The 22,344-nt window shown below is 48.4% G+C and overlaps 1 protein-coding gene across 1 annotated transcript in view; it reads left to right on the forward strand.

Moving 5' to 3' along the window:
• ZZEF1 (zinc finger ZZ-type and EF-hand domain containing 1) overlaps positions 1-21,737 on the forward strand; it is a 1,627,273-nt gene extending 1,605,536 nt beyond the window's left edge. The window contains exon 55 of the mRNA XM_078679684.1: positions 19,442-21,737. Coding sequence (XP_078535810.1) covers positions 19,442-19,516 — 75 coding nt within the window. The 3' untranslated portion in view covers positions 19,517-21,737. The remainder of the gene's footprint in view (positions 1-19,441) is intronic.
• The last annotated feature ends 607 nt before the right edge of the window (positions 21,738-22,344 follow it).

Here is a 22,344-nt window from a genome sequence, read left to right on the forward strand (position 1 = left end):
GCGGTGTTTTAGATAACTTGAAGTTTGTTTAGAAGTGTTACCCCTACCTCGACCAGTAGGACGTTCCCATTATCCAGGCGGCTGATCACCATCGCTTGGATTAGCGTTCTACGGTGGTCGGTTGGAATATATGGGAAACTTTTTCGAAGTAGTCGATGGCTAAAGTAGCAGGAACCAGTAGTGGCTGCTACGTGATCCTGCATTGACAGTAAGCGATCTAATTGTACACCCAGGTTTTTTACACACTGTTTTAGAACGGGAGGCCACTATTCGTAAGTCCAAATGGTAGCGGCCTTGCCCAGAAGCATAACTTCCGTTTTACCGGGATTCAGCTGGAGGCAGTTGTTGGTCATCCAATTGGATACTGCCAATATACCTTTGGCAAAGCGGAGCCTGTCTGCCTCTGAGTTTGGGCCGATGGTAAACAGTAGCTGGGTGTCAGCAGCATAAGAGATTGTTTGGAAACCTAATGCTTCTACTGCCTCAGCCAGTGGAGCCATATAAATGTTAAAAAAGGGTAGGGCTGAGGCAGGAGCCTTGTGGGACACCCTTATCCAGCGTTGTTTTATCTGAGTGGAAAGGGCCCATGATAACAGTTTGGGATCTGTTCGTTAGTAAGTTTTTAAGCCATTTAAGGGCTGGACCCTGGATGCCATAAGACGTTAACCTCTCCGCGAGCCTGGTATGGGAGATGGTATCGAAGGCCACGGAGAGGTCAAGGAGAATCAGTATGGTTGATCCTCCAGCATTCACAGTCAGCCTCAGTGAGTCCGTTACGGCTAACAGAGCAGTCTCCGTGCTGAAGCCTGGGCGAAACCATGATTGCGAGGGATCCAAGATGTTATTGGTTTCGAGGTAATTGCTTAATTGTCTATTTATGATGCCTTCTAGCATTTTGGCCAGCAATGGGAGCAGGGAGATGGGACGGTAATTGCAGAGCTCCTGTGGGTTAGCCTGGGTTTTATTTAGGATGGAACGGACAAAAGCTTCCTTCCAAGAGGTGGGAATTGTTCCCGATTGAATGGAGTGGTTGAAAATTTTTGAATAATCGGTGCACAACTGTGGGACAAAAGAGACATAATTTTAGGAGGGCAGAGATCAGCAGGGGAGCCTGATGTGGCCACATTTAGTGATTTAGTTATTTCTTCAAGTGTAACAGGAGCAAAACTGTCCAGAGAGCAGGTTAACCCATTTGGGCAGGGCGGGACTGGCGGGAGAGTCGTATCCTGTGAAGGGAAATTGGAATGAATAATTGAGATTTTCTCCTGAAAGAAGGCGGCTAGGGAATCACAAAGTTCCTGAGATTCAACAGGCGTTTGTTTGCATACTTCAGGAGATATAAAATCTTTAACGATGTCAAAGAGGGTTTTGGAGGAATTACTAGCGTTCTCAATTTGATTCAGGATATAGAGGCGTCTAGCCGCCTTTAGAATCAGGTGGTAGCTAGTTAGAGCTAGCTTGAATTTCTGTCTACTTTGAGAGCTCTTAGTCGTTCGCCAGCGTCTCTCTAGTTGTTTGCAGGAGGATTTTTCCTGTCTTAGTTCTGAGGAGTATCATTGAGCTGAAGATCGACTAGGAACTGGTCTGAAATTTTTACTTATCGGAATAATCTTGTCAAGAGTTTTTTCAAAAGCTTTATTAAAGGAGGTCAGCATAGCGGATACGTCTTGGTCGTGTCTTCATGCTGGTTGCTCGGCATGAAATTCTTTATTGAAGGCTAATGTCGTTAGTTTATGCCAGGGCCTGCGAGAGGATGGGTTCCTAACTGCCATCTGTGTTGTGGGTTTGAGGGCGATATTGGGCATAGCAAACTTAATCATGGAGTGGTCGGTCCAAGTAAGAGGCCACGGGGGATCGCATAGGAGCTGGTCAATGTTGGAGAAAATTAGGTCCAGGGTATGGCCCGCCTGGTGGGTTGGACCAATCACTCTTTGAGAGAGTCCTAACTCTTCCAGATCTGAAAGGAGATGACTGACCTCTTGAGTTGTATGAGCTTCACAATGAAGATTAAAATCACCCAGCATCAGGAATTTGTTTGACGCAAGAACATGGATGGCTATGTAGTCTATTAGAGTGTTCACAAAGTCTGCTCTTGGGCCAGGTGGTCGGTAGACTAAAGCTCCAAGCCAACTTTCCGTAGGGGATTTAGTGACTTTAAAAATGCCTATTTCTATGCTCTCGTCTATTAAAGTAGAAATCCAGGATATACTAAGGTGATTTTTAAAAGCAATGGCTATTCCACCTCCTACTTTCCCTATCCGGTCCAGATAAATACATTTATAGTTCTCTGGAATAGCAATATTTATGGCGGAATGGTTTGAGGTATTTAGCCAAGTTTCCGTAAGGAAGCATATCTCTGGAGAGTGAGAGGTGATCATGTCCCAGATTTCATAAGGGTGTTTAGCTAAGGAGCGCACGTTACATAAAATAAAAGAAGTGCCCTCCGGGGAGAAAGATCTTTGAAGTCGGGCTGGTGGTACGGAAGATATCTACAGATTTCTCTGGAAGGAGCAGTGTCTGCTAGCTACCGGACCTTCAGATGAGTCAGGGAAAATGTTTGTGCAGCTAATGATTGAGCATTTAGTGGCAGTTTCTGCAGCTCTAATGTTATGTAGGAAGTCAGATGAGTATGATATCCGATGGGGGGGAGTAGGTATTACCTGATTTAGCGCAGGGTTCATGGCCTCTGGTCTCATGCGGGCTCGGACGGGCGCAGACGGGCTTTCCTTAGGCGCTACTTCGGCGCGTTGCCGGAGCGCCCGCTGCTCGCGTCCGCTGCGCGGAGGCATGCGTGTCTTCTTTTAAGCTGTCGCAGAGCGCGTCAGAAAGACCAGCCCGCCACCCAGCGTACCTGCCCAAGATGGCTGCCAGATTTGTCCGGCAGCCTCCGTGGGCATATGTCAGCTCAGCGCCTACTCGGCTGAGGGGTGATTGCGGCGAAGGATTTTAAAAAGTGAGCAAATTGCTAAATAATAATTCAAGTTTAAAAGTACAGAGTACAGAATCACATACACAGCTCCCGGCTTCCGCCTCAGGAGTAGATCTAGGACTAGCGCCTGCGCGGTAATTCCTTCTTTTAAGCTGTCACAGAGCGCGTCAGAAAGACTACCCGCCACCCAGCGAACCTGCCCAAGATGGCAGATAGATTTGTCCGGCAGCCTCCATGGGCATATGTCAGCTCAGCGCCTACTCGGCTGAGGGGTGATTGCGGCGAAGGATTTTAAAAAGTGAGCAAATTGCTAAATAATAATTCATCTTTAAAAGTACAGAGTACAGAATCACATACACAGCTCCCGGCTACTGCCTCCGGAGTAGATCTAGGACTAGCGCCTGCGCGGTAATTCTTTCTTTTAAGCTGTCGCAGAGCGCGTCAGAAAGACTAGCCCGCCGCCCAGCGTACCTGCCCAAGATGGCCGCTAGATTTGTCCGGCAGCCTCCGTGGGCATATGTCAGCTCAGCGCCTACTCGGCTGAGGGGTGATTGCGGCGAAGGATTTTAAAAAGTGAGCAAATTGCTAAATAATAATTCAAGTTTAAAAGTACAGAGTACAGAATCACATTCACAGCTCCCGGCTTCCGCCTCAGGAGTAAATCTAGGACTGCTCATGGAGCAGAGCTGGCAGCTTTGTTAACAACTTCCTTTCGAAAGCGCTGTTTACATGGCCAATGGCTGATGGCTAGTCAGTCACTGGATAAATAAGCCAGAGAGTGGTGTGCGTGCCGACCTAAACAGATGGCCCCTGCATGCCGCTGCTGGCGTTTCACTATTTGTAAGGGTAAAACAAGAGCGCCCATGCTGATTTAAAAAAAGATGGTTCCTGCATTCCGCTGCTGCCTTCTGAGAGCAAAACGCTCTGGGAGTAAACCTTTTCAAAGAAGCTGGAACATCCACACGCCGTTGGCCAATTGCATACTGAAGCCAGACGCAAAGGCCAATAGCGTGTGAGCACAACATGCACACGCTTTGAAGAAAGCTGAAGTGATTCCAAGAGGTGGATTTCCTATGCAGCGCATGCGTGCTGCCATAGACTCAACCTAAAATTAAAACTCCAAGCAGATTTACTGTCTCTTAGGGTAGCATTTCTGTTTCACTCACATTATTTATGACTGAATGACTAAGACATACGAATCTCAGCGGATGTCGATGGCATGCAGAGGAGAGCATCTTCAGAGCAGCAGGATAAAAAGGCAAACAAATCAAAGCAGTCTGCTGATAGATTTAATTCCCAAACAGTAGGAACGCAATGTAAGCTTAGCAATTGCAAAAAATCTTCATAATCTAATTTCGTATGAGTTTTATGAAGTTCTTCCATTTTCAGTAACACTAAAGCCAACAAGCCCTTATTCGGGATTTTCTACCAGTCCTCCAGAGATTCCCTCGAGTCTTTGAATAAAGCGATTTTCAAAGTGGAGAGTATCCCACAAGGAATTCTCTGCACTTCAACTATTCTCCCAGGGTGCTAGGATTTAATTTGTTATCTATCTCTCTGCGCACTTAAGGCATTTTAACGGCTGTTCAGCAGTGGCTGGGGAACAATGATCCTTAATCAATGAAGCAATTCTCTTCTGTGAACAATGTTTATTATTGACAGGAAATAGTAGTAGTAATAGAGAGGAAACCCCATTCACTTTCTGACCTCAGTGAGCCTTCACACAGGTTGTATGAATAGTGTGTATGTATAGAGATAAAAAAACATCTGCTCTCTGAGTTGTTTATATTTGGCAAGATGTAGGACTTAGAATAGGTAGAATTAGAAATGGGGGATCCCACCTGCGCTCCTAAGTATCTAAAAGTCAGATTCACCAAGTATAGGCTAGTCGAAGTAATCATAGGATAGAAAAACAATCGTGCTGTACAGTACAATTATAATAATAATGTTGTGACCCAACGTGACTGGTCACTTGATACAGTATTCATTCCTCAAATCCTGGTATAAGTTACGGTAACTCAACAGAAGGGTCCAAATAAATGTCCACAAAGTAGTATTAGGTCGTAGAGTGCTTCTTTTATTCTTGTGAATATTTCCACTCAATGTCAGTACATTCAATTCACAGCCAACACGTGTTTCGTCTGGCTTATCAAATCAGCCAATGACTTCATCAGGGCTTTAATAATTCGATATAGAAGAGACTACACGTGAAACTGACTGAGAGACTACTTATACGCGAATAGTGGGGCACCTATGATTAATTTGGGAGCCTGAGATATCTTATGAATTCCAATTATTCTGTTACGTGATGCCCTACATTCTCTAGGATAATAAATAGTTGGGAACTTGACATATACTTATACTCCTGATGACTTATGGGAGTTGATGGTGATATTTACAATTGAAGACAGAAAAACTGTTAGAAGTCAAGAGGATGAGATGAATCTTCTATGACAGGATTCAGTTTACATTAAAGCCCTGATGAAGTCATTGGCTGATTTGATAAGCCAGACGAAACACGTGTTGGCTGGAGGGTGTGGTGCTGTTGGGTGCAGCTCCTCTGGGACTCCTCCTTCAGCCCATGGCGTCTCTGCCTCACCGCAAACTCCTGAGGGAGTCCCTGTGTTGTCGCGGGAGGTCGCTGGGGCTCATATCGCATGCCCGAGCCCCTCTCAGTCCCTTGACAGATTGGTCCTGTCTAAAGGCCGAGGTAACGCCACTACGGTGCCGGCAGCAGCTGGACCATGCGGAGCCACAGAGGTCGGTGAACCCTCCTCGCCTGGCTCCGGGTGAGGACCCCTTGCCCCTCTCCGGGCCCCTCTCCGGGCCCCTCTTGTCCTTCCCCACAGGCAGCTGCCTCGACGGGGGGCGAGTCGGAGGTGGAATCGTCCCTGACACCCCTCATGGGTTGCCGAACGATCTACGCCTCATTCTGGGCTGCGGCTGGCGGAGGGCTTCGTGTCACTTCCCAGGCCCGTCTCGTTCCCCCACGCGGATGGCTACCTCGGTGGAGGTCGGGTCGGTGCCTTTCGGGCGACCCGGGGCCGGTTCGGCACCAGCCCCGCTCCTGTCTCCGCTCCGGTGCGGGGTGACTTGTAGGAACCTTGTCCGGCGACGCCGGATGTTGCCGGCACCTCACCTCATGCAAAAACAACAGTGGATGGACAGAATGCAGAACAATGTCATACATGCAACCCAGTACAGAGATCTGGGCGTAAATCCATCGTTTTTTTGCTCACCATGCCATTCCAGGTCGAACCCAGCCATATGCAAATCAGTCTTGACCCTGTGACGCATGGGAACAGTCCAGCCCGAACTGCCAAGCCAGGTCCTCCCTGGACTGGAAATAAGGACACGAGGACCGGTTTCGGGCTTTCAGCCCTCATCAGCCAGGATAGCTTGATTCCAGTGGCATGGAGAGCACGGGACTCACGCCTCAGCATACCCGTCTCACTCGGGTTGACAAATGCAAAAACAACAGTGGATAGACAGAATGCAGAACAATGTCATACATTCACCCCAGTACAGAGATCTGGGCCTAAATCCATCGTTTATTTGCTCACCTGAGGCACCTCGCCACAGGCAGCGGACTCAATGGCTCGGCGCAGGGGTCGTACCGCGGATTCATCTTCGGACGCTCTTTCTTCTCAGGAGGCAGCCTGTATATTGGTGTCATCCTCCCCGGAGACTGCTCGCTGTGTGGTGTCTTTTTCACCGGCATCGAAGGGCGGCTCCCTGTCCTTCCTGAGTCAGAGGTGTTCGTCGGAAGAGCGGCAGGTCCCTCATTCTTTGGCTCTTTCTGACTTCCAGGTCTGGCCCTTGCCCGCCCCGCTTGGCCCCGGGAACGGCCGCCTTAGTTTGCAGCCATCGCCCACGGAGGAGCTGCTTTCCCTGCCGCGGGGCCCTTCGGAGGCAGGTGCGGCCTACGCTCACGCGGTGTCCACGGCTGTGGGCATCTGCGTATGGGTGACTCGGTGGCTCACTTTCCTCTGGACATCTATTGGAGTCCTCCACCAGGGCTCGGGTGGGAGGGAAATCTTGCTTCCCTTTGAAGGTTCCCTCCTTTCTTCATTGACGGGGGCTTGGAGGCGTCCTGCCTCAGGGGACCCGGTGCCTCAGCATCTTCTGCACAGGCATCTTCCGGCGCTGCGTGACCCGGCGTGCCTATCCCTCCACCCCTCTGCCGCAAGTCCTCTTTTGCGGACTACTTTTTCCTCCCTGCCGCACTGTTGACTCCGCCGTCCCGAGAGGCCCGCTGGCTGGACTCTTGAGGGCGAAACATGTTCGCCTCGACCAGCGCTGCCCTGCGGGCTCTGAACACCTTGTGTGTACTGACTCGAGCCTCCTCCTTTTTGTGGGACTCAGCTGAGTCTCTCGGATCCGGAGCGTCCCAGGAGGGTGGTCAAATGGGCTTAAGGCATCGTGCGTTGGATGACCGGGAGCTGGTGGCGTTTATTCTCCGCTACGCCCTGGACATCTCAGAGGTGTTGGGCTGGGCCATAGCTTCCTCGGTCACTCTGGGTCGCCATGCTTGGCTTCGGGATGGAGTATTCCCTGAGAATATTCGGGAGCGACTCATTGATCTTCTGTTTGATGGCAGCCTGTTGTTCCATGCCCCGGCAGACTCTGCCATCCAGAGGCTCTTGGCAGGGCTCCGTCCTCCTCCTCCTCCTCGCCTTTTCCTCCTCCACCTCCGTCCCCTCCTCAGTGATTCCTGAGTCAGGTTGATTCTGGGCCTTCCTAGGTCGGTTGTTCTGGCTGTGGAGTGCGTTTTCTGGCCATTTGGTCCTTCTTGGGATTTTGGCATTGTTGGCTGCTGGACGGCCCTTTTGTTGATTATATGTACGTGTTGGAATTTTTGCACAGACTTGGCCCTGAGACTTGGCCTCCTGCTTGCTTGGGCTGCTTGTCAAGTCTTTTGCTGGGGGGAGGGGGGGGGGGGGGGGGGGGTCTGTGGCTCTTTTGTTTGTTACCTCTGCTGCGGAAGTTCTTCCATAGTGGATTCCCATGTTTGGGGCTTATCGTACCCTAGGTCATATGGCTTGCGCTCTGCTGGAGGAGGGTTCTGGTCGCCTTCGGTGCCTGTTCTCCATGGCATTTGTGCCACCTGCTTTTGATCCTTGCGGTCTTGTGCGCGGCCACTCATAGTGGTGTTCCCGGGCATCTCCTGTCCCTGCTCCAGTCCTGAGGTCTGGCACGCTCCTGTGTTCTCCCTTGCCAGGCGCCGCCTGCTCGGCCTTCCTGGGGCCTCGGGCTGTTCTTCTTCTTGCTTCTGGCGGCTTGACTGCCGGCGCTGCTCTGGCTGGCAGGCTTCTCTCCATCTGGAGTGGGTTCGCCTTCTTTTCCCTCGTTTCCTTGGGCCGTGTAGGCTTCTACTTCAGTTTTTCCTGTCTTGGTCTTGGGCGGAAGTTATGTTGCCCGGTGGGGGAGAGGGATGCTTCGGCCTCCCCGCCCTTGCCTTTGGTTCCTCTGCTGTGAGTGTACAAGCCTCTTCATCCTTCCTTTCCCTCCTACATCCCCATGGGGTCGGTAGGGTTATGCTTGTGGGGATTCCCCTTGCCTGGCAGGGGCAAGGTTCTTCCTGGTCCACAGATCTGGTACCCTGGGGGGCCCTCTGTTCTGTATTGGCTGGCGGGGTCCTTCGCAGACCGACCTTCCCAGGGGGTATTGCTAGGGTGTCTATTCTATGTGAAGGAATCTGCGGCTAGTAGTCTCTATCAATGTACGAGTTACTTACCTTCGGTGAGATGTATCTGGTAGAGACGATTCTAGCCGCCGATTCCTTCACGGCCTCCCTTCCTCCCCTTTTCTGCGAGGACCCTTGGGTTGGTTTTTGGTACTCGCCTCCCGGTGGGGAGCTGTGTCTCCTGTGAGTGCCTTCCTTGTTCTTGACGGGTCACTCCGTTTGGGGCGGTTCATTCCTCCTCGGTTCTTGGAGGATGGAGTTCTGGTGTTCGATGCCCTGCTGCTCTATCTACTCCAGGTTTGGGTGAGATTGCTTTCTATCCCTCTCCTTCCCTCCCCTTCCTCCCTTCATTCCAGTCCTATCCCCTGATTAAGGGTCATCTGGCCATGTCTTGCCTTGTTCCTTGTGGGTGCGTGCCCTCTATGTTGGGGTGCCTTAGAGGGTTGTTGTCCCTGTCTGTCTTGGGACTGGTTCCCCTTCTCTGGATGGGGGTGGTAGGTTTACTACGTGTACCATGACTTTACGCATGTTTCTTGCCTCTGGGGTACGAGAGTGGGAGGCTGTCTATGGGCTGACAGGGTGGCTGCACAGGGCTCAGCTTGCTCTTTCTTCTTTCCTGTCTTTGGGTTCTACGGTGTTGCCACTATTCTGGGTGGTGTTTAGTCACCGCTTCTTTCCAATTTTTCTGCTCTTCACACACTGTTCCCATGCTTCCACAGTTTATCTGTTGATTCCGCGTTGTGGTGCGGAAAAGTTCTCCGAAGAAAACTGACGTAGGCCTGACGGGGCGGGTCTTATGTGACTTTGCAGACTTCACGTGCGCGGACGAGTCGCTTGATGTCGCCCCGCCCCCGGCGCACAGGGATGCTGTGGCAAAAAAGTTTCTGGATCAAGTCTCACGCCTGGGGATAATTCTATATGAAGGAATCTGCGGCTAGAATCGTGTCTACCAGATACATCGTTACCGAATGTAAGTAACTCGTACGTTAGCAAACTAGTTGAAATACACATATCCCACTAGATAACCGAGTAGTTTTATAAAAACAGATATTTAAGTCTTGAGTTTATTTTTAATTTTTTGTAGATAACTAATAAAACTTTTTGGAAGAAAAATATATATCCCACTCTTGCATGGAGGTCCTTTGCTAACCTGTCCAGTAAAAGTGGAACAAATGTGCCTTTGTAAGGCAGAGAGATGTGGCGCCCAATAATTCACACTGCCTCGCCCCACTCCAGTACACACAGAATCCCACAATGCCATCCAATACCAAAAGCAACATATTATGGTGAGCCTAACTCATCTGCTCCAAGTGATGAATGAATTTGACTGCCTTGAATGTGAAGCTTTCTACGCAGCCCTGCTGAACCCGAATGTAGACCAAGGAAAATCTGTGCTCCTGAGTAGGAGGGCAGAAGGAGATCCAGCAGATTCACAAGGATCCTTTCCATTGTAAACAGGCAAACAGGATATTTAGTGGCAGACAATACCTCTACCTACATTTCTAGCACCTGAGAAGACTGAATCCTGTCTAGAATTTACAGTTAAATAATTATTTCACACCCAATCCGTTAACATTTATTTTAAAAGATGCATTCTGCAGTGAATCCAGCTGGCTCCAGGACTTTGAAAGCAGACCTTACTTATTATGAAATACAACTCTGATAAATTATTTCCTGGATTTCCTGGCTGCCATAGATGAACAAGCATTGGCAATGCAATATGTCTTGCATTTATGCGAGTTTGAGCTGTTGACATTGCAAATGACAATGCCTTTTTTTTATTTTTTTAAACGAAAACATAAATAAAAGGCATTGTCAGTTGCAATGTCAATAGCTCAAACTTGCGTAAATGCAAGACCTATTGCATTGCAAATGCTTGTTTTGTTAGATGTTCATGAGAGGAAGGTGGCGGGCTAGGGCGCAACAAGCAGCTAACGCACAGTCCAACTTCCTACATCATGCACTACATGGTCCCTTCATTTACAGGAGCAGAAGAACGTATACACTCTGCTGGAAAAGATATGGGGCTGGACGGAGGGAAAAATGGTACATCTAAAAGGACAGTCTGATATTTGAGAATAACAAATGGATCTACTTAAAATTACAAGTGGATATTTAGAGATAACACTAAAAATGATAAGCCGACATTTGGGAACAAAATTTGTGCTTTTTACAGAATATTTGTTTTCATGCTTACATGAATAAACTCAGATTTCCAAGTGTCAATTCTTTGACAGGGACTTTTAACCATGGATTCCTCCCCTTTTGAATATATACCCAGGTGACTGAATCCAGAACATTTTCACCAGTAATCTTGCTCACCGGTAGGTGGCACTGCATGGCTCCTAAGCGGTGGCTTTTCTCTACAAAACTGAATTGCAGATCCTTATATAAACACTACAGATGCACGCTAACATCATATGCAGATCCTGAGCCACCCTTCTTCTCTTCAAGACCCTTTTTCTTTTAATCTTCTTCTACCGATTTGCATGCGAAATGTCACCTCCCATAAACTATGTATGGACCATCAAAAACAAATGTCTGTTACAGAGCCCCAAGAGGTGTGCCTGGGGTGTGCCTTAATGCTTCATAGGGGCATTAAAAAATGGGAAGCGCAGCTCAATGTCGCGAAACACCCCATGCGGTGACCAGCCAAGAGAAGGTCCCATTCCCTCAGACATTCCTGTGGCAGGTAGTCAAAGTCTTTGAGCAAGCCAAAGAAGAAGTCCAAGCGTGACTCGCCTCTTTCCAGACTCTCTCAATCTCTAGAGAAGGCGCAAAGGCAGTCAACATGGCTTCCAGTCTCACTTCCAGAGTCGATCTTCTAAGCCGATTCCGACCCTCGTTCTGTGGCAACCCAAGTTTTTTGCCAACGGTGACTCCACAACAAATAAAGGAGTACTTCACTTCTTTGCCATATTTTCTGCTCCCTGTGGCATGCCTTAGCGCCCAAGGACCCGCAAAGCCTTTCAGCTTGACTGACACTGTCAGGTGTCTATCACCAACAGAATAAAGCATCTGCAACTAATTTTAATAACTGCATGCAGGCAGTGGCCTCCTGGATGGTAAAGAACTATCTCAGACTTAATAGATACAAAACTGAGGTTTTGATCTTTGGAAACCAACAGCATATCTGGTCCGATGCTTGGTGCCCTGACACGCTTGGCCCATGCCCTTGCTTAGGGCCCAAAGCAAAAACTCTTGGTGTTATAGTTGACAACTCCGTTTTCCTGGGCCCCCAGATCAATAGAACGGGGTGCACCTGCTTTGGAACTATCAGGGTCCTTAGGAAGATTTCCCAATGTCTTTCTTTTTCCTCCCGAAAGCAGGCAGTCATTGCCCTAGTGTTATCCAGACTGGACTTTTGTAACGCCCTTTATTTGGGTATCAACAAGTGGCTCGTTCATCGACTGCAGCTGGTGCAGAATGCAGCGGCCAGGCTAGTGATGGGCCTTCCCAAATACCACTCAGTATTGGCATCTATCAGCCAGCTGCATTAGCTCCCACTTGGCCAGAGAACTGTTTAAAGCCCACTGTCTTACTCACAAGGCTTTTCACAACCTAGGTTCAGAAGGCATTAAAAGGCTGTTTCAAAGATATGTTCCTCACTAAGGTCCTCAAACCGCAGGTAAGCTCTTCGGAGCCTCTACTGCCGTTCAATGAGGCCTTAACTGACGTTCTGTTGGGCACTTGGTCCAGGCCCGCTACAGGTCCCCCTGTAGATAGGAACGTGGCCAAATGCCATCGCCCGGGCCCCGGGCGACCCTTGTTTCCTGTCCACCCACCCCACCCCCGAGAGCCTGGTTATCCAAGCCTCTAATTCCCAGACCGCATTCCCGACAGCTCCCCCTGATCGGGAATCCAAAAGGTATGAACAGTACGGAAAGAAGATGTTCTCCTCACTTAGTTTGGGGTTGCGGTCGGTCAACACCGCTTTCTTTTGGGCCGTTATACCCACTCTCTGTGCACACGGTCTCGAACGTGGTGCCACAATTCCCGGAGGAGGCCCGGGTTAAACTCGCCCAAGCCCATGCGGAGGGTCGAGATGCGGCACGGATACCACGGACTCGCTAGGCAGGGCATTTGTAACGACGGTGGCGGTTCGCTGCCATGCCTGGCTGAGGTCCGCCAATTTTTCAGCTGATGTCCAGAACACCCTTATGGACATGCTGTTTGATGCCCGTCGCCTCTTTGGCGACAAGGCAGACAGTGCGCTTGAACGCTTTAAGGACTCCAGGGCTACGGCCAAGTCCTTGGGCCTGTCGGCCCCGCGCCAGCAAACTGCTGTCTTTTGCTCCTTTCATGGCCAAGGAAGGGGCACCCCCACATGTCCTGCCAGCCACGGTCCGCAGACTAACATCCAGCGCGGTGTTGGACGTGGTAACCGCCGTGGTGGTGCCAGGGGACAGCAGCGAGGCTAGTCCACATCCACCCCCACAGCATCTGCCTCAAAGCCTTCGTAGTCCGAGCTTTCAGGCCCATTTAACGCCAGTGGGGGGCAGGGTTCGCCATCACCTCCTCAACACATCGGACAGGTGGGTGCTGCAAATCGTCCGAAGGGGCTACTCCCTCCCCTTCGAGGCGACCCCTCCAGTCATGCCACCGCAATACCACCGCGTGTCGGGGGATCACTTGAAACTCCTGCACGCGGAAGTTGCGGCCCTCTTGACCAAGGGGGCCATCGAGCGCGTTCCTGGTCCAGAAGTAGGGTGTGGTTGTTACTCCCACTACTTTCTGGTTCCCAAGTAGGGCAAAGGGGGCCTACGCCCTCTCTTGGACCTGCGGAACGTCAACGGCTTCCTCCGGAAGGATAAGTTCAAGATGCTGGCTCAGGTCTTAGCTGCCCTGGACCCTGGAGACTGGATGGTAGCGTTGGACTTGCAGGACTCTTATTTTCACATCCCCGTCCTGCTGGCCCACCGGCGCTACCTGCGGTTCACGGTAGGCCACGACCACTTTCAATTTACCGTGCTCCCCTTCGGCCTTACCAACGCCCTTGGGTGTTCACGAAAGTGAAGGCGGTGGTCGCAGCTCATCTGCGCAGATTAGGGGTGTCAGTCTTCCCCTATCTCGATGACTGGTTGTTGAAGGCGGGCTCGCCCCAGACAGTCACCTCCAGACTACGGCCGACCTCCTGAACCTGCTGGGGTTCTTCATCAATGTGTCGAAGTCACACCTGTGCCCCTCTCAGAAGCTCCTCTTCATCGGAGCGGTTCTATACTCGGCACAGTTTCGGGTTTATCCCCCCGAACAGCGGGTTCTGGATATTCAGGCTCTGATTCCGATCTTTCAGCCTTTATCCCGAGTCTCGGTCAGGTTGACGCTGCGGCTTCTGGGGCTGATGGCCTCCTGCATCCTTCTGGTGCCTCACGACAGGTGGCGGATGCGGGCTCTGCAGTGGGACCTGAAGTTTCAGTGAGCCCAGCTTCAGTTCAACTTGTCCGACTATGTCTTGATCTCGGAGGGCACTGTCTTGCAGTGGTGACTCACGGACCGCAATTGGGTCAGAGGCAGATCCCTCTCCCTACCCTAACCGGAGCACGTAGTTGTGACGGACGCGTCCCTCGTGGGCAGGGGAGGCCACATGGGAGAGGCGGAGATCAGAGGCCCCTGGTCTCCGGCGGAGTCCGAGCTCCACATCAACCTTCTGGAGCTGCGGGCGATCCAGCTTGCACTGAAAGCATTCCTCCCCTCTGTCCAGGGGAGTGTAGTGCAGGTGTTCACGGACAACACCACCGCCATGTGGTACTCCAACAAACAGAGAGGGGTGGGGCCCTGGACCCTGTGCCAGGAGGCTCTGCGCCTCTGGCAATGGCTGGAACATCAGGGAGTGACCCTGCTGGTTCAACACCTGGCAGGTTCCCTGAACGCCAGGGCGGACAAACTCAGCTGTCGGTGCATGATGGATCACGAATGGCGTCTGAAGTCGGACATGGCGCAAGGTCTCTTTCAGCAGTGTGGAGAGACTTGATTAGATCTATTCGCCACGGAAGAGAACGTGCAATGTCATCAGTTCTGCGTGTTGGAATTTCCAAGGCGGCACTCGCTCGGAGACGCTTTTCATCACGAGTGGAGCTGCGGTCTGTTGTACGCCTTTCTGCCTATACTACTTCTGCCCAGAGTGCTGAAGAAGATCAGGCGCGACCGGGCCCAAGTCATCCTTGTGGCTCCGGACTGGGCACGAAGATACTGGTATCCCGCGCTACTCAGCATGTCAGTCGATCCCCCGATTCGTCTGCCTCTTCAGGAGGACCTTCTGTCGCAGCAGCAGGGGTCAGTCCTCCACCCAAACCTATCCAGCTTCCACCTCCATGCGCGGAGATTGAGCGGCGACAGTTGAGGCCATTTGACTTGCCTCCTGAAGTCTGCGATGTGATTCTGGCAGCCAGGCGTCCTTCCTTAAAATCAGTATACGCCTGCAGGTGGAACAAATTTGTGGCATGGTGCACAGCAAAGGCTGTGGATCCACTCTCTGCCCCCCTTTCTGAGGTTCTCCTCTTTCTTCTTTCTCTTGCCCAGCAGGGCTCTGCTCTGGGCACTCTTAAGGGCTACCTCTCTGCTATTTCCGCCTTCTTAAGGCTCCCTGATCAGCCCTCTCTTTTCAAGTCCCTAGTTGTAAATAGGCTCTTGAAGGGCATCACTCATATGTATCCCCCTGTGCCTCAGTGGGACTTGAATCTTGTTCTGACGTATCTGATGTGCGCTCCTTTTGAGCCACTTCATAACTGTCCTATACGTCTCCTTACTCTTAAGACTGCATTCCTGGTGCCATCACCTCTGCCAGGAAAGTGAGTGAGCTCCAGGCTCTTTCTTCACAACCTCCTTTCCTTTCTGTCCATCCGGACAAAGTTGTGTTGCGGACGTGACCCTCTTTCCTGCCCAAGGTAGTCACAGCCTTCCACATCGGGCAGTCCATCACCTTGCCCACCTTCTTTCCTCCTCCGCATCCCTCGAAAGAGGAAGAGAGGCTCCACCGTCTGGACCCAAAATGTGCGCTCTCATACTATCTGGATCGCACACGCCAGTTCCGGGTGGTTGACCAACTCTTTGTTGGTTACGTGGGAGCTAAGAATGGACGGGCGGTGCACAAACGGACCATTTCTCGATGGGTCGTCTTGAGCATCAAGGCTTGTTATTCACTGGCTAAAAAGGAGCCTCCTGTGGGGCTGCGTGCCCATTCCACTCGGGCCACGGCGGCTACTACTGCCCTGCGTCGGGGAGTCCCCTTGCAGGACATCTTTCAGGCAGCTACGTGGGCCTCGCTGCACACGTTTGCAAGACACTACTGCCTGGACAGCCAAGTCCGGAGAGATGGCTTTTTCGTCCGTTCCGTTCTCCAGGACTTTCTGGTGTGATTATTGGTTCGCAGACCCACCACCGGGGTTGGTATTGCTGGGGTATCTATTCCAAGGTAAGGAATCTAATACTAACCAGTTTCTTTCAGATGCACAACCGAGATCTAGGGTTTCGGTCATCACATTTCAGGGCTCTAGTTTCATGGCACCAGTGTTGGTTTTTATCATGGCTCTGCGTTTCTGGCGCGGAAATGCTGTGTATAAGAACTGACGTCAGCGCGCGAGGGCGGCATCTATGTACTCCGGCGATATCATCCCGGCGCCGACGACGGACACGGTGCCGCAGACGATGCCTAGCGACGCGCAGGGGTACTCCTACGCAAAAGTTTCCGGATCCAGACTGACGCCTGGGGATATTCTAAGGTAAGGAATCTAATACTAACTACTGTTTCTTACAGATATATCGTTACCGAAGGTAAGTAACTTGTGCATCAAGACCAACGTTTTGACTGGGTCCTTCAACTGGGGCAAACGAGTTCTGAGCCCATGCTACATTTAACAAGACCCTCAGATTCACCCTTCTGGCCCCTGAGTCAGTCATCACAAAGGGGATGATGGACGGAGCGTTAGAGCAAATCAAACACTCACACCCAGTCAACTGATCTCGGTTTAATCCATCATCATTCTTTAGCTCAATCCACCACCCCAGTTCAGACATGACCATATGCACATCAGTCTGACCCTGTGCCTCATGGGAACAGTCCAGCTCGAACTGCCAAGCCTAGTCTTCCCTGGACCGGAAAAAAGCATCCTGGGACCGGTTTCGGGTTCATAACTCTCATCAGCTCCTTCGCAGACTCTCCCCTTCATCAGAGCCATTCTGGACACCGTCCGGTTTCGCCCTTCCCCCCTAGAAAAGAGTGTCTAGGACATTAGGGTCTTCATCCCAATGTTTCAACCTCTGTCTTGGATCTTAGTGAGGTGACTGAGGCTGCTGAGACTGATGGTCCCCAGCATCCTGCTGGTGAAGCACACCAGGGCTCTGCATGGTTTCTGAAGTTAGAGTGGGTAAGTGAGCACAACCTTGGGGGTATCTCTCTGATGGGTTACAGAGGAGACTGTAAAAGATCCGCAGTAGTACCTGCTGGACCGCAATCGGATCAGTGGTAGACCCCTCTCCCTATTACATCCAGAGCGAATAGTGGTGACAGATGCATCACTTCTGGGTTGGGGAGACCACTTGGGAAAGGTGGAGATCAGAGGTATCTGGTTTCTAGCAGAGGCTCCACTCACATTGATCTTTTGGAGTTGTGGGCCATTACATGTGCTGCAGCAAGCAGAGTGGGATGGGGTTGTGTCAGGAGGCACTGCGCCTCTGGAAGTGACTGAAACATCAAGGGATTTTCCTAGTGGTTCATCACCTGGTGGGATCACTAAACACCAGGACGGATGAGCACAGCTGCCAACACCTAGCGGACCATGAATTGCAGTTACAACTGGAGGTGGTGCAGGGTCTCTTCTGCAAATGGGGAGAAACTTTGCTCGATATGTTGGCCACCACCAAAAAGGTACAATGTCAGCACTTTTGATCATTGGTTTCTAGTATGTCTATCGCCCAGACAAGCATTCCACCTAGAGTGCTTCTTCGGACTCCTTTACAACTTTTCCGTCAATGCCTTTCCTGTCCCACGTTCTAAAAAAGTTTGGAAGCAGCTGTGCCTAAGTTGTCCTAGTGGTACGGAATGGACAAGGAGAGGGAGTCATACTGAGCCAGCTGCCCTCCGATCAGACTGCACCTTCGGTAGGATCTCCTGTCATAGTAGCAGGGTAGGGTCCTGTAACCTAACTAATGCCCTTTGCACCTCCATGCCTGGAGATTGAGAGGTGGCTGTTGACTACCTTTGACCTTCCTCCCAAAGTGGTCCATGTGATCTTGGCGGCACGCTCCCTCAACTAATTCTGTATATGCCTGTCAGTGGGACACGTTTGTGGCTTGGTGCCGCACCCAACAGATTGACTAGCTTCATGCCAAGCTTTCCAAAATGCTGCTTTTTGCATCTCCCCTAGCTCAGTAAGGCTTTCGCTTTGGGCACAGTTAAAGCGTACCGGTCAGCTCTTTCTGCATGTTTTTCAAGTTGTTGGACAGACCATCCTTCTTTGTTACTATCACCAGTTGTGATGCATTTTCTGAAAGGTTTGCAATATACGTTTCCTCCTTTGCTGTTTATTATGTCCCAGTGGGACCTAAATATGGTTCTTACATTCCTTAGTTGTACTCCTTGTGCAGCCGTCCTCTAAGGCTATTTACCCTCAAGGCAATCTTCCTTGTCGCCTTAGCCTTGGAGCAGCGGGTGAGCGAGCTACAAGCCTTCTCCCTTAACCTGCCATACACCATGTTCTACCCAGACAAACTGGTTTGATGACCAGAGCTTCCTTTCTTCCGAAAGTGGTGATTCCTTTTCACGTCTGGCAAAACAGCACCCTCAGGAGAATGAGAAACTCCACCGGTAGGATCCTAAAGCAACCCTTAGGTTTTTGCATCAGTTGTACCTGAGAACACCATGTGGACACTGAGTTCGTTTTTTTAATTCGTAGGAGCGAAGAAGGGCACAGCAGTGAAAAAAGGCCATCTCCCATTGAATCATACCCTGCGTTAATATCTGCTATGAACTTGCTAAAAAGCAGCCTCTGGAGGGATTGCATGCTCATTCCACCAACACCCAAGGCTGCTACCACTGATTTAGCATGCGGTGGGCCTGTTCTGTACATTTGCCATGCTGCCACTTGAACTTCACTCCATACTTTCACAAAGCATTACTGCCTAGACAGCTAGGTCTGTCACAATGGGCATTTGCCCACTCGTCCTGCAGGATTTTTCATTTTGAGCAGTTCCGAAACCCACCTCCTAGTACTGCTTTGGCATCTATTCAAAAGTTGAGGAATCTGAGGCTGCAAGTCTCTATCAGAAGAACACCATTTTTGGGAGAGACTAACCGCATATTCCTCACTGACACTCCCATCCTCCCTATTCTGTGAAGTGAACTCTTTACACTTCGAAAAGGTCCCACTTTAGGGATGTGCACACTGGTCCGAGCCAATCTGCGATTGGACTCTGCGTTGGAGGGTGCGGACAGTTCAACTGACGTCAGCATGTGTGGGCGGCTCCTATATGCAACTCCAAATGTCATATCTTGAGAAGAACAACGCTGCTCCGGTGGCGCACACTGCTGCCGACAAGCACTTAGGGGTACTGCTGAGATTTTCCAGCTCCAGTCCTGGAGAATATTTAAAAAATGAGGAATCTGAGGTTATATAGCGTCTGTACCAGAAAAGGTGTTACTAAAGGTAAGTAACTTGTTTGTTTCTGTGCTTGGTGTGGTTTGGATATTATTGTTACTGCACCTTTGACTAAAGTATGTACTTGACATGGCGTGTGGTACTGGTGCACTAACAGATTACTTGTTAGTTTAATTTTATTTGTGTGTTGTCTTCCGTGTTGCTCATCTTGTTTCTTTTTTGCTAATCTCTTAGGCACTAAAGAACATTGCTGCTATCAGCCTTATAATTCACCATCCAAACAAATCAACAATTTCCTGTGACATTTAACTGTGGATTCTCATGAGATCGTACCAAATATAGTAGGTTAATGTTCAAACAGAAGTATGGGCGTCTCCTCACCATTTGGATTCAGAAGGAAGAACAGGATCTCCGTCTGCTGTTAAAGATGGTGTACCTTATCACTGTACTTTCTATGAAGAACATATGCCATATAACTTGCACGTCACACACGTATATACAGTATGCACATATTGTAGCATGGTATGGAGGCACTGATGACTTGATTAATATACCTTTTTTTACAAAACAAATGGCATTTTAATTTAATTGCAAACATGGCTGTGGTCATGTTAAGAAAAATAAACTTTGAAGGAAAGAAAATGGAGCATGTCCCAGTGTCCTTTTGCTGCGCTATTTAAATTCTGCTTACATTCTTATACATCTAATGGCTAGTACTTTATCTGAAGTAAAAAAAAAATTCTCAAAGCTTACTGAAGGAAGCCAATGCTCCTTAAACGTAAAAAGAATGCATATTTTGTTCTCTGCTGCAGTATACTAGAACTAATATGTACAATGAGTTTGGACATGAGTGAAACACATAGTCTTGAGAAAGTGCTCCTACATTTATATATGGCCTCCTTTTGCCATTAGAATAGCAATGTAAACTTTTATCATAGATGAGTTCTTTGTATTATGAATGGCATCAAAGAATGCCATTTTGGTATGTCTGTTGTGAGGAAGATGGCCAAAGAACTACCCCTTTATAACCGTTATGCGTGAATTACTTTTGATGCCAACAGAGTAAAGTGAAAAATTATTGAGTCTGAGCCGTTGACTGGTCAATGAAATGTAGTATAACAAGGCCATCAACGCCATAATCCACCTGCATATGTTTTCTTTTTGGTTTGTCAATGTGCATACACTAAAGTTGAATCTTCATCAGATTTTAGTGTAACAAGTTGCAGTAGGTTGAATTATATACATGATTTTGTGGGTTGACATCTTGAATCCATTGTACCGTAAAAAATAATGTGTTTTGACAAACTTAGTGTGGCAGTTAACACAAGAACACAGCGGCAGATACAACTCAGACAAAAAGAGATAACTTTCTTTAAGATGGCATCTTGAAAGTTTTTGTCTTCCATGAGTGTAGCCATGTTAAGGTCTGTAGGAAATCTCCCACAGTTTGGAGAAACTGAGAGCACAGTAGCATGTTTTGATGCTTGGTCTTTAAGTTACTTGCAGTCTTTTGTGAAATGAATGCTAGGATATTTGTGTATCTGCCAGGTGCATTATTCCTTCTTGCATTTAGGGAAATGGATGACAAGTTAAACTTTTTTATTTACCCGTATTCAAAAACATCAGTTTCACATTCACCAAATCAAAATATAGATGGCAGAGGATGCTGATTTAAATCTCAGGCCCTTATACTTTTATACCTTTCTCCAGTAGTTTCCTGTGACTGGTTTTGAGTAACTGTACTTAAAAGTGGTATTTTGATAAATAATGTTTTTTCCAGGAGTATCCACAATATCCTAATTATACTGCTTAAGAGTAATTATTCAGAATATTTTCTCAATGTGGCAACCAATGGTTGTGAGATAAATTGTTTTACTTAATCAATACAAACAAATCTCCGCTAAGTGGCATCATTGGATTGCAGATTTTACATTGTGATTCCTATTTTTTTCCTTTCTTTGAAGTTAAAGCCTATTGGCCATTTATTATGGCCACATATGTTTTCAGACCGCTAAACTGTTAATGTCTTATTGTTCCTTTAGATCAGGATTGTGTCATGCGCATTTGTAAAGATTACCAACACTCCAAATTTCTCTTCATGTAAGCCTTGTTTACAGAGAGGAGCTTTTGGAAGAATATATTCTAATTGCACTTTGGGTATGTGGAAAGGAAACCAAAAAAACTATGTAATTATCATTTTTTCTAACTGCTGACTTCATAGTACAAAGAGAGGAAATAGCTATGGGTGTTACTTAAGAAAGTAACATGGTTGTGTATAATAAGTCTAGTGGCAGCATATCAATGGGCAAAACTCATCTGAACCTTTTATTTAAAAACATTTTGGAGACATTGATTTTTATCTAGTGATGGTTACTATTAAGGCATATCTTGTAATTAAATATTAATAGAAAGTGTCCCTTACTTAGAGCCAAGGTATGCCCTTTTTGTAAATACACAATTTGAACAGTACGGTTGTAGTGCTTTTACTTAAATAGTCTTCCAAAAAATGAATAAAACACATTGTTTATCATTTGGGGACTGGACATTTGTATTATATTCTTCATGCTGATTCAATCATGTTTCAGTCATCAGTCTTTTATTTGGGAATGTATATTTACCTTTGTCTTTTTTTGAAGTCCTTGCAGATAGGCCATGCACATTCCAAGGTATGATCATAGTTAATAAAAAAAAAAAAATATATATATATATATATATATATATATATATATATATCATTTGGAATTCCCGTGAGTGCTCTCCTTATTTGGGTGACCGAGATTGTCACCGCTGTGGAAGCATATATATATATATATATATATATATATATATATTTTTTTTGGTTGTTGCTGGAGTGTATATTCAATAGTTAGGCATATTGTACTACCTTTATTTTGTTGTCTGGAGTTTTCAAAGAAGCATGTCAATATCAAACATTGCCTGGCTTCTATCCGTTGTGTTGTACTTTGGAATTGTAACCTTGCCAACACCAAATTTTGGTGAAGGTGGCTTTGCTATGCCATACAGTAGATATTTTATTCACTGGTTCTTTCTCTAGTTGATTCCACCATTCAAAACTGGTGGTGTACAGAGGGTAACCTCAGTCCAGACTGTCCAAAGTTCATTCTTTATAAATTTTC

The sequence above is a fragment of the Lissotriton helveticus genome, chromosome 3_1, assembly GCF_964261635.1.
Source record: "Lissotriton helveticus chromosome 3_1, aLisHel1.1, whole genome shotgun sequence".
Classification (NCBI taxonomy): Eukaryota; Metazoa; Chordata; class Amphibia; order Caudata; family Salamandridae; genus Lissotriton; species Lissotriton helveticus.